At 37.0% G+C, this 16,844-nt stretch overlaps 1 protein-coding gene across 24 annotated transcripts in view; it reads right to left on the bottom strand.

Annotated features, from left to right (window-relative positions):
- PTK2 (protein tyrosine kinase 2) overlaps positions 1–16,844 on the bottom strand; it is a 356,647-nt gene that overhangs the window by 206,640 nt on the left and 133,163 nt on the right. For all 24 annotated transcript variants that reach the window (XM_050801647.1, XM_050801656.1, XM_050801658.1 and 21 more), the window contains one exon: positions 11,301–11,388. In XM_050801647.1, the coding sequence (XP_050657604.1) occupies positions 11,301–11,388 (88 nt within the window). The remainder of the gene's footprint in view (positions 1–11,300; positions 11,389–16,844) is intronic.

Here is a 16,844-nt window from a genome sequence, read left to right as displayed (position 1 = left end):
TACGGGTACTATGCACAAGTAAATGGTGCTTTACACGGAAAGCACCATTTAAATTAAGAGCTGAAGACTGAGCAGAAGTAACTTAATTCCAGGAAAGAAAAGGCAAATTACGCAGGAAAATGTTAACTCAGCGGCAGGTCTGGGATGCTCAAATACTGTTTATTCCCAAGAAAGGTATATTTTCAGGACTGGACCTTATTTCTTAAAAACTAAACCCCTGAAATGTTCTGTCTGATAAGAGCACTTTTGCATACCTGAAGACAGCCAAAATTTGACCACCAACTGGTGAAAAAACTGGCCACCAATTTGAACCAGATAATTTATGCACACAGTTTTGATGGTAAACACCTGTTTTCTCTCTAGGGTCTGGAATGTGAATAAATGAGGTCAGTCACGTAGGCGGTTGTATGCCTATGAGACTGACCTCCAACACACACCTTAAACACTCAAGTTCAGGCCAGAGTCTCTGCTTGGCAAACTTTTGCATATGACGTCACACTTTTTTTAAATTATTATTATACTTTAAGTTCTAGGGTACATGTGCACAACGTGCAGGTTTGTTACATATGTATACATCTGCCATTTTGGTGTGTTGCACCCATTAACTCATCATTTACATTAGGTATATCTCCTAATGCTATCCCTCCCCCCTCCCCCCATCCCATGACAGGCCCAGTGTGTGATGTTCCCCTTCCTGTGTCCAAGTGTTCTCACTGTTCAATTCCCACCTATGAGTGAGAACATGCGGAGTTTGGTTTTCTGTCCTTGCGATAGTTTGCTCAGGATGATGGTTTCCAGTTTCACAAAGGACATGAACTCGTCCTTTTTTATGGTTGCATAGTATTCCATGGTGTATATGTGCCATATTTTCTTAATCCAGTCTATCACTAATGAACATCCGGGTTGGTTCCAAGTCTTTGCTATTGTGAATAGTGCCACAATAAACACACGTGTGTATGAATGTTACACTCTTTATTAACCATGAGTGCTTCTCCTTCAATTACCAAAAATACACAAGAGTGAAAAGGGGAGAAGAAATGTACACAATTAAATCTTCAAAGCACAGAAAATAAACCTTCTAATAAGAGAGTTAGACCTATATTACATTTTAGCTTGTCTGGAAAAGGGCAGCTGATAATTCCCATCCTGAGAATGCCAGGCTTAACTAAGGCTTAAACTAAGATTTCCCTCTTAGACCTGCAATTTCAAAATGTTTCTTAACTGACAGTTTTAAGGCCAAGAAAATAGAGAGAAGGAAGTCAATTTCTAATGATACAATTATCTGAAAACTTGTAAAAATAAAAAAGAAAACTGGAATAAAAATAAAAGGAAGTTGACCAATAAGAAGTAAGTACGCCCCGGCACCTCACAAGATTCTATAGTTAAGTTTAGATTCTATATTATAGAGTTAAGTTGCAGTTCTAGACTCAGTATTCTCTTCAACTTCCTACTGAAACTCCTTTTGTCAAGGAAACCACTGATTATTTAATGTCATTTAAAAGCTAATGGGTGGACATATTCATTCTAAGTCTTAACTCCGGTAGGTGTAAACAATGACAAACTCACATCAAGCTCAGGCATCTGAAGAGCTGAACGTTTCAACAGTGCTAAAAGATTTCTATACAAGTTCAGCATCCTCAATGCAGACTAATATGACTTCTTGACTAAACATGGACACTGGTCTTCAAACTAACAGCCACCGCCATTTGCAAAAAGTTGCCAATGAAATACTTATAACTTTAACAAATCAAAGTTGAGAGAGAAAAAATAAATGTTATATGGCAAAGAAAAAATTTGATTCCAGGGTAAAACAAACTTTTCCTGCTTTCTCATGAGTCATTAGCTTTATTGTCAAACTCATTTTTATAAATTCCTGCTCTACAGTGAATAGTGTTAATAACAAGATTCTAGTTTATTTTTAGAGCATGCTGATTACTATATTTCAGAATATTCACAAATAGGTCAAAGTATTTAGTGAGTCATTGAAATTTCCACATTGGTAGTCACATTTAGGCCATCTTTTAATGCAACTATGTGCATCCTTAATAATTATGTCCAACCAGTAATATAACACTCAAACACTTGTCAGTGTTTTCCTCATGACCCCTCCCAAAATGGACTTGGATGAATTTTCAGAAAGAGAAATAATAAAATTAGGGTATTTTATTGTAATCTATCTATTTCCCTCCCTCTCTTCTTTTCATGGGATAGGAGTGGTGGTAGAAATAATTTAAACATAATAATTTTATTTCTGCCCTGGCTAAACCAAATATATACATATATATGTATGTATAAAATATATGTATTTTTAGAAACTGAGTCTTGCTCTGTCACCCAGGCTGGAGTACAGTGGCACAACCATGGCTCACTGCAGCCCAAACTCAAGCACAAGTGGTTCTTCAGCCTCAGCTTCCCAAAGGGCTAAGATTACAGGCATGAGCCACCGTGTCTGGCCCCATTAAAAATATTGATTCATCTGCATAGAAATTAAAACAGAGAACACTAAGGAGTGTGTTCAGTATGTGCCAGACATTTCTAAGTGCTTTGATATGCTGTTTCACTGAAGATTCACAACAATCCCCTCTGCCCATTTTCCAGACTTTAAAAAAAAAAAAAAAAAAAAGGGCCGGGTGCGGAGGCTCACACCTGTAATCCCAGCACTTTGGGAGGCCGAGGTGGGTGAAATCATGAGGTCAGGAGATCAAGACCATCCTGGCCAACATGGTGAAACCCTGTCTCTACGAAAAATACAAAAAATTAGCCAGACATGGTGGTGGGCTCCTGAAGTCCCAGCTACTCAGGAGGCTGAGGCAGGAGAATCACTGAACCCGTGAGGCAGAGGCTGCAGTGAGTGGAGATCGCACCACTGCACGCCAGACTGGGCAACAGAGCAAGACTTTGTCTCAAAAAAACAAAAAAAGAAAACCTAAGATCGGTTAAGAAAATGAACAGACAAGCTACAGACTCAGAGAAAATATTAGCAAAACATAACATTGTGACAAAGGGCTAGTATCCAAGGCATATGAAAAGTCCTACATTTTAAAATCATAGAGACAGAAAGTAGAATGGTGGTTGCTAGGGGCTGCAAGGAGGGCAAATGGGGAAATATTGTCTATAGACTTTCAGTTTTATAAAATGAAAAGAGTTACAGAGAAGGATGGTGGGGATGGTTGTGCTACATTATGAATGTATGTAGCACCGCTGAACTGCACACTTAAAAATGGTTAAGATGGAAAATTTTATGATGGTTAAGTACGTGTTCTACCACAATTTTAAAAAAATTGGGAAGAAAAAGTGCACAATTTAACAATACAAATTGGGCAAAAAGGTTTAACCATATTTTCAAAAAAGGAGACCTACTAACATTCAATATGCACATGGAAGAATAAACAACGCAAACAACGATTAGCTGGTACTCAGAGAAGTGAATATAAAATCACCACATGATTCAACCACATACCTACCCAGTCAAAAGGCTAAAACAAAACACCGACAACATCAAATGCGGGATAGAATGTAGAGCAACCAGAACTCTCATACATTACTGGAGGGAATATAAAATCATACAACCGTGAAGGATCAAAGGGTAGATACAAATTTCATCTAACATTAAAGTCCCAGCCCATGTTCACAAAAATGCTTGCCAAAGAATGTTCCTAGTCATCTCATTAATAGTTTATAAAAAAAAAAAAGGGAAACAGTCCAGATGTTCATCAACAGAAGAATGGATAAATACATTACAATATACTTACATAATAGAATACTACTCAACAATAAAAAAATTACTGAAATCTCAAAAACATCATGAGAAAACAAACTTCACATAAAAGAATGTGCACTATAAAATCTGTTTATAAGAAATTCTAAAACAGGCAAAACTAAACTACGGTGGGAAAAACAGAAGAGCAATGGTTGCTTCCCATGACTGGGGGCAAGGAATGACTGGGAAGGGTCAGTGGGAAACTTTCCGGGGTGATGGTCATATTCTACATTCCACAGGGATTCAGATTATTCTGGTGAATGTATCTGTGAAAACTCAGTAAATGTATACTTAATATTTATGTATTTAACTGTGTATAAATCAAAACAAAAACTGTAATTGAATACTGAATTCTAGGTTAATGATACTTATGTTGAAGTGTGCTGACACTTGAAACTTACTTCGAAATGTACGAAAATTTAAAATGGATTAATGGCTAAAGGGATGGAGAGATAAAAACCGTTATGTGATAAAAGACACATAACAAACATGAATAGTAGAATCTAAGTGGTTGGTATGCTGGTGTTCATTATAAAATTCTTTTAACACAGCAGTACATCTGAAGTTTCAGAATACAATGTCGTAGGAAAAATAAAACTTTGAGGTACAGAGAAATAATTTCCCCACAGTTAAATGTAAGCAATTGATCAGAGTGATCACACTCAGTCATGAAGCTTGTTGACGCCAGTAAGTCTCCACATAGTAACCTTTACCTTCTTATATACTATTAGCAGAACAGTGAGAACGACGTTTTTTGCAACCTGGATCTGAACTCTGTCATCCCTTTGCACTTAACTTTCTCTGGCTTCTCAGTGTCTTCACTATCAAGGTCAAATGACTGAAAAGGGCATCTCAAGCCACCCCTTACTGTCTCATCTGTTACCCTGCCCTCCAGCCACACTGGCTTTTTATCAGCTCCTTGAATCTCCAAGCTCCCTTCTACAAGGGGCCTTTGTATGAATCCAAGTGTGATAAGGCCATTAAGCATCATAACAATTCAATGACTTAGGATTCCAACAGCATTGCTAAAGGGACCTGCTATATAAACCAGGATCAGATTCTGGATGCATTATAACAATTATTCTTACATTACTGAGGTCACAAGAAGGTAAAGGAAAATGGGGCAGAGTGATGAAATAGGAATAAATACAAGCTAAGATCCTGGTAGAAGCCATGGGCTGTAAGATATGGGAACAGTGGACTCTCAGCTGGCTGAGGACTGACCACTGCTCCTTACTTTCCCAAAGTGAGAGAGCTTATCTTAAGATTCATGTAGTAAGGCGACATCTTCAAAATCTACTCAAAGGGTCTCCATTTGGTAGTAACTTCTGTTTCCCAGCAAGCAAATACAAACCTTTAGAGGAAAGAATCTCCAAACTAGGCCCTAAAGATTTCCACATGTGAAGTTCAACAAAACAAGAGTTCAGAACTCACACACAAGGAAAAAAGTCACTGTGAAAGCCACCAACAACAAATGTGAAGAGCCCAAGGACTTCAGATGCTATAATTCATATTCAGAATAGACATTCATTATATATGGAATGGTAAAAGAAATATTAATAAAAGACAGAGAGATTAGCAAATAATAAGGGCCATACAAAGTGGCCTGGCAATTAAAAAAAATTTTTTTAATCATAAGCAAAAAAATCAATAAATGCACCAAACACAAAACTGGTCACGGTTGAGGAAAGCTGGTAATCTGACAGACTAGACTGATCTGAATTATGTATCCTTTAGAAAGACAAGAAATTAAAAACATGAACAAGCAGCTAACACACATGGAGAGACTGAGGAGTTCTAACATAGATCTAAACCAAAATCCCAGAAGAAACAACAAAAACTGAGAAAAGGTCATATCGGAATAGACAACATCTAAGACATTTCCAGAATTGATGAAAATGACCCTAGAGGTAGCATGACACAGATGAAGCAAGGGAAGAAAAACAAAAAAAAGAAAAAAAAAAAGAAAGAAAATCCACGACTCGTCTGTAATGAAGCTGCAAAAACCAAAGAGAAATAAGGATCTTCAAGCCATCCAGAGAGAAAAGACAGGTCACCTACACAGAAAGACAAAATGAGAGCTGAGTTCTCAACAGCAAATAAACAATTAAAGACAGTAGGAAATAACCATCAAAATGCTGACAGAAAATGCCTACCCTGATTTGTGTACCCAGCAATACTATTTTTCAAGCAGGGAAAAAAAAGAATATTAGAAAGATAGATCTAAACAGCACAATTTATAATCTTGAATGGCTATTTATTGAGCCTGTGCCAAACAATTAGAGAAGACACATTCCACTCAAGCAAAACTGGAACCTTAACAATATCTAAATATGTGTAAGATGATGAAACAAGTCCATACAGAACTTAAACAATTAGTATCAAATGAGCCACAGTCTCTAACTACAATGCAAAATTATTTTCAAAATGAGCTAAAGAGATAAATTATTAAATCCATGGATGATCACTTTTCCATTTATACCAACAAGGTATACTGAATGTCCTGACCAACCTCCTAGCTGAAAGCAACTAAAAATGCTGAACAAATTAATTTTTTTTAATCTTCTTGAATGCTTACATGAGCTAGGAAACAAAACAAAAGATACTCAAGTAATGACAGGAATACAGAAGTGTATGGGAGAACTTAAGGTCAGCTTTTACCTTAAGGGTAGAACTGAAGAATAAAAACATGTTGTAAAAGCATGACAACTGGCAAACAAAAGCAAGCATGGGAAGGATAAAAACAAAATTCAGGGTAACAGTACCCTGAGTGGAGTGAAAGGGCAGTGTGTACAGTGAGGTGGGCTACAGGAACATGGGACAGGGAAGTATCAGGATGTTCTTTTCATCTGAGCAGTAGGGTCACGGGTATTCATTATATCACCAATTATCACACCTTATAAAAAGAATATATATATATATTAGATATTATAGAATCTACAGAATTAAAAAGTATCAATATCATCAAATTCTGAGCCCCCAAAAAATCATTGATTTAGCCTAGAATTCAGTGGAAGTATGTTATGTACATATGTAACCATCTTAAATGTTTGCATCAAATATTAAAGACTTTAAAGGTCAGAGAATACATATCATCACATTCTGAGACCATTATAAAGTGATTAATTTATCTCATACTTCAGTGAAGGTTCTTACACACAATACTTACATAATGTTTCAGCTGCATTCTCAGATAAATATACTCTGGCTATAGAAAGCTGATGAGGACAATTACTGATTTATCTGCGCCCCATTTGCACGTGTGTTTAAATAGCAGAAAACTCTGGATTCCAAACTGATTTTGTAACTTTGGAATTAAACCCTTTCCCAAGTTTGGTGCTGCCTGTGTAGGACAATATATGGGTCACTCATAATAGTTCTGGAATTGCCAAGCATGTGGTAGGGCAGATTCTGCATTGAGGCTTTACCAGGAGAAGTCAAATATTTAATTACTTACCAAACCAGCAATAAAAACTCATACTATATTCAGAACTTTCTTGCCAGATCAGGGTAAAACTTAAAAATATGCTTTTTTTCCACACAAATGAAAATTATACATGTTATACACATGGCCTGTTTTAAACAACAGCATTTAATGCTGTTAATACCTTCCACATCTATGAACAGTTGTACCTCCCTGTTAATGAGGGATACATAAATTTAAAATTCAGTACATTTAACCTGTTGAAAGACATCTGCAACACCTCTAATTTCTTTCTTGTTACTGTAATATGCCTATAAGCATCCTTGTATATGTATGCATACATGTGTAAATCTTACTATTTCTTTTGAATAAATTCATAAAAGTAGAATTATTAGGTCCAATCATAGGAAACTGCCAAGGTTTCAACTGTTTTTCACTTACAGTAAAGATGGCAGTCAATAGGGTCACCCAACAAACTGGAGGACATGAACACATTCAAGGCTTTTGGTATACTGCCAATTCATTAATTTTGACAAATCATAGTATTTTGTTGTTGTTGCTGAGACAGGGTCTTGCGTGGGCCACCGCACCCAGTCAATCATAGTATTTTCTTTCTTCCTCCCTTCCCTTTTTATGATTTTCGTACCACCTTTAACTCCCTCCAATTACCATTACTTGAGCCTGAAACACTGGCATGGAAAAACGACGACATTGCCAGACACCAATGGGAAAGGAAAGTGACCATGACTATACTTTCTTTTAAAATGTATGTACTTGATAAACTATTATAAAAGGATACACAAAATGAAAGTGATTATTAGAATACAGAAAATTTAAGTAATGTTTTAGAAGTATTTTTTGAACTTTCTAAAAATGTGCCATGCCAAGCATGGTGGCTCATGCCTGTACTCCCAGCACTTTGGGAGGCCAGGGCAGAAGGACTGCTTGAGGACAGGAATTTGAGACCAGCTTGGGTAACATAGCAATACTCCCATCTCTACAAAAAATTTTTTAAAAATTAGCAAGGCATCATGGCATGCACCTATAGTCCCAACTACTCAGGAGGCTGAGGCAGGGGGATTGCTTGAGTCCAGAAGTTCAAGGCTGCAGTGAGGTATAATCATGCCACTGCACTCCAGACTGGGCAACAGAGCAAGACGCTGTCTCTATAAAAATAAAATAAAATTTAAAAACATACTAAAATGTACTCGATAACAGATTTTTAAAAATTAAAAAGACAAAAAGAGAAACTGTAGAAATGAATGACAGCAAAGAGTGGGGTGGAGGAGCTGAAAGGTTCTACAGAGTACACATAGGAAGGAAAAAGGAAAGCTATGTACCATCCCATAATGTGCAGCTCACACTTGTATGGTGACATGTAAATGGCAAATGCTGAATCCTCTAAGTCTGCTACTGTCTACAGACTGAAATTCAAAATGTCGCTGGGCAATTATATGGCAGACAATTTTATCTCATTTAATGAACATAATAGTCCTATAGGATAGTTATTCCATATCTATATTTTAATATATAAAATAATTAAGCAGAAAGAGACTCAGAGGTACCTAAAATCACAGAGCTATTATACACAGAACAAGCACAAGACTGCATATTCCTTTAAGCAAAATTTCATTAACACTTAACTATACTTAGTGAATGTCTTGATCAGAATTTTTTTTAGACCACTCTGACTGGATGGCAGTATCAAGGATAGACTGAATTTTTAAAAGGTTCATTACACTTAGCTTTCTCTTGGGTTTTATAAAAACTGCTGAACTGAATTCTATAGACTACCATAAGATATATCCTATTAGTAAAATAAAATCTGGGATACACTGGTATGTGCAGTACTCACTTTATCATATAGGAAAGTCTTCCAACAAAGAAAAAGTAGGACAACCTAGTAACAGTGTGAACAAGGAACAAAAAAGTTGCAGACTTTTAGGTTAGCCTAGAAATTATAAAAAGGAGTCACTTAGTCCTGTATTATGCATTCCAGAAATCAGTGTTACTAAAGTACCCATGTATGTCCTTGGTGGGTAGAATTTTTTTCCAAGAAATAATACCAATAGTGACACAGATCACATACCAAAAGAAAAATGCTAAATAAATGAGTTATTTAAACTCTCATTATCTCCTTAGGCAAAATATGAAGTTCAACAGACTGCTAAAGGATGAGATGTAACAGTACATCAGAACCAGTCTGTAAGCTGAACATTATTTTTGCAATGAGTAGGCTTCCAATAAGCTCAGCTGGAATCTGAAAATGCCTTCTTAATCTTCCCATTTTACCAACTTAAATTCCTCTCTTATTCAACTCTGTATTATCGTAAACCTTCAAAACTTGTCACCAATCCCTTACCTCAGGGGTCCCCAAACCCTGGGCCATGGATCAGTACCAGTTAGTAGCTTATTAGGAACCAGGCCACACAGCAGGAGGTGAGCTGTGGGCAAGCGAGCATTACCGCCTGAGCTCTGCCTCCTGTCAGATCAGCAGTGGCATTAGATTTTCACAGGAGCACAAACCCTGTTGTGAACTGCACATGCGAGGGATCTAGGTTGCGCATTCCTTATGAGAACCTAATGCCTGATGATCTGAGGTCGAACAGTTTCATCCCAAAATCATTCCCCTACACTCCATCCCCCTACACTCCAACCCCCAACACCCTGTGGCTCTGGTCTGTAGAAAAACTGTCCTCAAAACTGGTCGCAGGTGCCAAAAAGGTGTTAGGTAAAGCAGCAGTCCCCAACCTATCTCCTATGTGACGACTTCTTCACAGACAAGATGAAAACAGACACAACCCTGCAAACAGCTGGAAACTTCCTTAGCTTCTACTCTCTCAGCTTGAACCTTTTAAGTGGTAACATCTATCATTATCTCACACAGAAAAATATAGAACAACTTACCTTCTTACCTCCTCCTTTTGAATCTAATTCACCATTGCTCTTTCACGGCAGTAAGTGCCTAGACTTACATAATAAGCCTTTTTCTTCCTTATTTTCACATCCTGTTTTAGTTCAATCTCTGGGTCCTATCAAATCCATCCACTAAATTTGCGTATTATAATATACTTTCACTTTTATCTAATTTCTTGCCAGAATGATTGAAGAGCCTCTAAACATGCTTGCAATCCTTTAAAAATTTAATATATCCCTGATACTGCCATCTAATCACAGTGGTCTCAAAAACAACTCTGGTTAAGGCATTCACTAACTAAGGTTTTTAAATGGCTCCCAATATCTGCAGGAGAAAACCTAAACCCCTGTTTACATGATGTTTGTGGTCCCTCTCTCACCAAAATGTTATGAACTATTTTAGCTAAGACTGCACCACATTCTCTCTCTCCCCTCCGTGTTCTTGTCTAGAAAACACAACTCTTCTTTATTCTACAAAGTCGGAGACTACTCAAATGATGCTTTTCAGTGGAGCCATCTCAATACCAAATCTATACTAGGTCAGCAGACTCTTCTATGCACAGTCACATCATTCGTGCTTACTAACAGCAAAGGATCAAACATAAAGTCACTGTTTACAGGAATCCTCCACTAGACAGAAGAATTTAAAGGTGTGGATTATGCGATTTATTTCTGCATTTCAGGTCTGGAATAGTTAGTTAATAAATATTTTTATTAAAGCAAAAAAAATTACCAAGTACATGTAATGACAAAATTATATGTACAAATGTCTTTTTGACGTTTATTAACATTTTTGGCCTTTTACCTTACATATATTTATTGTCTATCTGATGCCTTACGGGGTAAAAAGCAAAGCAAATCAATTTTATATGGGTATAGTCGGCTCTGCAACAATCTCTACCTATGACAAATTCATTGATATTCAGGCATAATAATAGTATTTAAAGCTCAAGAAATGATTGTAGACTTACTGTCTCTATATAATAGAAGTTATCTTTTAAGATTTACTCAAGTATACAAAAGCTCACAAAGAACAAAAAAATTAATAATTCCATACTAGTTAAAATATTCTTATTGCCATTCAGCAACAAATTTCTATTCCTCCAAATGTTAGCTTTAATCAAATTTGAAAATAAAAATACGTAATAAATAGGATTCAAAGAAACAAACAAAAAAGTATATTAAAGCAGCCTCTAATACCTGTTGATAGAAGAAATTCAAAGTTGGCTTATCTTCAGTAAACTGGTTTAGAAATCCTTTTGGCAAATAACGAATTCTCAATTCATATCTAAAAATAATTCACAAAACAGAACAATTAGAAATTAGTCATTTTCTCAATTTATAGTCTACAATTACAATATTATTTTGAGTATAGCATTCCTAATTACTCTGAAAGATGATTTTAAATATAAGCTATAATCAATTAATCTTTAAATGTAATTTTTAAACATTTTAGCACGAAAAAAGAGCACGTATCATAGATGTGCTACAGCTCAGTGATTCAAGGAAACAGAGCACAGGACTTCTGGGCCTTAAGAGGCCTCTTAAGGCCCAGAAGTCCTTCCAATCCCATGGGTCATTCTCCACCACTGCTCAGGGGAAGAACTGCCCTGACTTCTAACATCTTCCACGACTTCCCATGTCTAAATTTTTACCAGTGGATTGCACAGTATGTACTCTTACTTGCTCAGAAAGCTAAGCTTTAAGAATGGATAAAACAAACCAACATCACCAGAATGCTCTTTATCTTTCTCATTCTCTCTTTATGTGTATGTGTGGCTCTACCCATATGAACACTCTAAATGTCTTCTGGCAAACATATGTACACAATTCGGTTGCATATATACCTAGGAGCACTGGATAACAAATACATCCATTAGCTTTAGCAGATATGATCAAACAGCATGCCAAAGAGTTTGTAACAAGTCAAACTTCCACCAACACCATGGGGATGTTCCAGTTCCTCTATATCCTTTTCTCCACTTGGCATTTTCTAACTTTTTTGTTTTACTCACTCTGATTGGCATACTGTAATAGTGCATGGTGATTTTAATTGGCATTTCTTTGGTAAAAGTAATGAAAGTGAGTATTTTCACATACTTTTTGGTCATTTTGAATATCCCCTTTTGTGAAGTACCTGTTGAGTTTTTTATTTTTTCTGCCCAGGCTGGTCTTGAACTCCTGGTCTCAAGGGATCCTTCCACCTTGGCCTCCCAAAGTGCTGGGATTACAGGCGTGAGCCTCCACCCTTGGCCATGTTCAAGTTTTTGTCCTTGTTTTCCTACTAAATGGTCTACCTTTTCTCCTTCACCACCTACTGATTTGTAAGTGTTCTTTATATAGTCTAGATTTGAAGCCTTTACCTCCTATTGATTTGCAGGTGTTCTTTATATATTTTAGATTTGAGGCCTTTGTTAGACACAGTGAATATCCTCTCCCATTCTGTAGCTTAATGGTATTGTTTTTTTAACCACTCAACAAAATTTCAATGCAATCTTTTGAGGAAGCAAAGTTTCCTACACATATACAAGTTCTGCTAAGACTTATAAATGTCCACTTTATTAAAATACAAAATTGCCAAACAATTCGGTTCCATTTCACTTTAACTCTCAGAAAGAGTTCAATAACTTACTGTAGATATTCTACACTGGGTTATTATACAAGTATAACAGATTTCATTTATTTTCAACTTAGGATTTACCAGGCACATAACTACTTTATGTGCACTATTTCTCTCTCTTTTTTTGAGACAGGGTCTGGCTCTGTTGACCAGGCTGCAGTGCAGTGGCACAATCTCAGCTCACTGCAACCTCTGCCTCCCCGGGCTCAAGTGATCCTCCCACCTCAACCTCCTGAGTAGCTGGGGCTACATGCACATGCCACCATGCCTGGCTAATTTTTGTATTTTTTGTAGAGCTGGGGTTTTGCCATGTTGCCCAGGCTGGTCTTGAACACCTGCGTTCAACAAATCCGCCTGCCTCAGCCTCCCAAAGTGCTGGGATGACAAGCGTGTGAGCCACCACATCTGGCCTGTGCACTATTTCTCTTAATCAATTTAATAATCAGAGAAGAAAGGTATAATTATTTGCATTCTGCAGACTAAAAAAATGCTCAGCAAAAAATTATTAGTTCCAGGGTTATATGTCATTGATTCAAACAGGTCCAAGGAGGCTCCCATTTTATTTATTTTTTTGGTGGCGGGAAGTTCCCATATTAAAGACAAGGAAACTGAGGTTCAAAATGAAACAATGGGCAGCCTGGCTCCAAATCCAGCATTCTGATGCTGCTGCTGATTATCAACTAACATTTTCTGAATATTTAGGGTATGACAGGAATTGTGGTAAGCATTTCACACAGAAGATTTCTTTTTAGAGAAGCACAAGGAACATAGGCTCTAGATAAAGATCACCTACGGGGGGCCATGTCACTTATTCACTGTCAGCTATCACTTCTCTGCGCCTCATTTTCCTTATAAGGATGTTACAAGTAAATGAGTCAGTAGACAAAAAACACCCAGAACAGTCACTGGCATATCATAATAAATGGTTTCTAAGGTTTATCATTAGTAATAACTCGATAACTGTTTATTCCAGCACAGATCATGTCTCACATAGAGTTGGAGGTGCTGGAAATTCAACAGTGAATAACAGGCAAAGTGCTAGGTCTCAAAAAGTCTGCATTTTTGTGGCAGAAGTCAGACAGCAAATACACAAATATATGTGAGATGGCAGTCAACGTCATAAAAAAAATCAAAGTAAGGGGAATAATAAATGATTAAGTATTTTTTTATAAAGGATAGTCAATGATGGACACTCTGATATGATATCTGAGCAAAGATCTAAACAAAGGAGATGAGGAAGGGCGTTATACAGTTATGTGCAGAGAAAAAGTGTTCTAATCAGGTGGAACAGACTATGTAAAGGCCCTGCTGCTGGAGGATGCTTGGGAAGACAAGTGTAGCTGCGACAGCCTGCATGAGGGCAGTGAGTAGAAATGAAGCTTCACACAGACCCTTACAAGTCATGATAGCAGGGTTCTTTCTCAATGAGAAAGGAAGTCAAGGGCATGCTGTGCACAGAGAAGTGACATCACAGGATTTTCATTTTTCATGATTAGGGTATATACCATGCAGAACAGACAATGGGGACCAAAGGAAGAAGTAGGGAGACTAGGAGGAGACAGCAAGATTCTGGGTGAGAAATAATAGCAGGTTAATATTCACCTTATGTTCACAGATTGGCAAGACAATTTTAGGGAATTACATAATCTTCCCTAGATCCCACAGCTATTTAGAGGTAGGCATGGGATTCCTCTCCAGCAAGAACATGAATATTTAAAGGCACAATGAAACGAGGAGAAGGCACCTATGTCTTAAAAACAGAAAGGAACTTAACTCAAGCCTGCTTATGTGAAGTTAGACAAGGCCTTTAGATCATGTTAAGAATTTTGATGGGAGCTAAACGACAAGAACACATCCACATAAAGCAGGAAATAAGACACTGGGGACTAACAAGAGTGGTAGATGGGGAGGAGGGAGAGGATCAGAAAAAATACCTGGTTGATGAAATAATCTGTAAACCAAACGCCTGTGACATGCAGTTTACCTATGTAACAAATCTGCCCATGTACCCTTGAACCTAAAATGAAAGTTAAAAAGAACTTTGTTCCCTGCTTCAACACACTACAGTCTAGCAAATTTCACACAAAACCCTACTGAAACTTTCCTCAGTCCTTAAACTGCAATGTCTGACACCATGTTCTCGTGCCCCACTAGAGCTGACATCCCTACTCTACTCTCTTACACAAAACTCATCATTTTCTTTACACATCTGTTTGCCATTTTAAGAGTCTAGTTGCATCCTGACACATACTTCCACTTCTCTGCTATATGCCTCTCCATGGATTCCCAACAGCAGCTAAATACTATGCCCTAAATAAAATCATTCTTCTGTTCCTACTCTTAGGCAATATGTTCTTATTCATGCCATTGTCATCTAGCTTCCTCAGTCTTACCACCAAATATGAGCACTAAGACACCCAAAAGTAACCAACTGAGGATAACGAGGAAGACAGTATGTTTTTGAAAAGCTGAGTTAGATTAAGAATATGATAGTCCTGATACTGAGAAGGGTTAGCTAGCTAGTCTGTCTTTAGTGAAGTAAACAAAGCATTAACTTCACACAACACAGATGCCCTCATAAAAAAAACTGTGGTGTGAACAGTCTGTTCTTACAATAGACTTCCAATTTTTTTTTAAAAAGGGAAGAATGGAAAGAGAAATTTATCATTTAGCAACAATTATAGTAATAATCACTGCAAGACAGAATCATCAATGAATGCTAAGATTAGTGGGTGAAAATGAGAAACAGAATGTTGCAGTATCGACGTATCTTCCCAGAAGATATTTCTTAATTATAAAGGGGAAACAGTAACCTTGTAGTGGAGAAACCTGGCTTCCATTATCTTAACCAAATGATCCAAGTTAGAACCACCTGTAAATTGAGTTGTGTCATCATTATGGACTTCCTGATACAATGCAACGAGAAAGGTAGGACATCTTGACTGTGGCAGTTTTGCCAAACACGCATAACCTTAATCATAAAAAAAATATCAAACTCAAATTGAAGAACACAATACAAATAACCAGTGAGTATTCTTCAAAAATGTAAAGGTCATAATGACACAAATTAAGGAATTGTCTCAGATTAGAGAAGACTTAAGGAGACATGACCATAATGTGGTGTTCTGAATTGGTCCTGAACCAGAAAAGGAACGGTAAGTGGAATAATTGGGAAATGTGAAAAAGTCATATAGATTTGTTACTAGGACTGCATCAATGTTAATCTCCTGGTTTTACTAGCTTTATTATATAAGATTTTAATATTTAAGGAAACTGGCTGAAGGGTACATAGGATTTCTGTGTACTATTTTGCAACTTTTGATATTATATTGAGAATTTTTAAATTCCCACAAATACAAGACTGACCCTTTTGTAGCTGTGGTGACAAACACCGCCCCCCCCAACACACACACACACACGCACACACACACACACACACACAAAACCAGTTTTAAATCAGCTTGGTCAATAAATTCCAGTTGTACAGCCACAGACCAACTCGAAACTAATTTTAAAGCACCTTTAATCAATCAACTGATAACTTGCCTCAACGAACATGCATCTACAGGTCAACTGATTGGCAGCTCCTTCTTTAATTCAGCCAAACAGGAACTAACTCTAAAGAACATGCTTCTAAAGATGAACAGTCTAACTTGTGTAACCATGTGTCTAAAATTGATGCCAACCCATTCCCACCTCTGAAAGTTGGCCAGCTTCTCAATTTCATACTTCCAAAAACCTTGTATAGTATCAGTAGTGTGTTCTCCTCAGGGAGACTGACTGATCAGCACAGCTTTCCCTTAACAGCATAATGAAGCCACTTTTTTCCGATTTAGATAATGAATGATCATGATGTCAGATTTGGACAATACGTAAGTAGTAAAACTTTTTTTTAAAGCAAAAAAATGATTATGACAAAAATCAGGATATCAGTTACCTCCAGAAGCAAAGAATAGAGAATGAAATTGGGAATGGGCACACCTCTAATTTAATGGGCTACAATTCATTTCATACAAAGATAATAAATATGTTTTGCTGATAGGAAACACATAAACAAAGAGGGGGCACTACGTACTGTTAACAGAAAGTATAGATGAATATATTATAATCATGAACTTACACGT

The sequence above is a fragment of the Macaca thibetana genome, chromosome 8 (assembly GCF_024542745.1).
Source record: "Macaca thibetana thibetana isolate TM-01 chromosome 8, ASM2454274v1, whole genome shotgun sequence".
In the NCBI taxonomy this organism is placed as follows: domain Eukaryota; kingdom Metazoa; phylum Chordata; class Mammalia; order Primates; family Cercopithecidae; genus Macaca; species Macaca thibetana.
The sequence above is the reverse complement of the archived record's forward strand: the minus strand, read 5'-3'. Positions and strand labels throughout refer to the sequence as shown.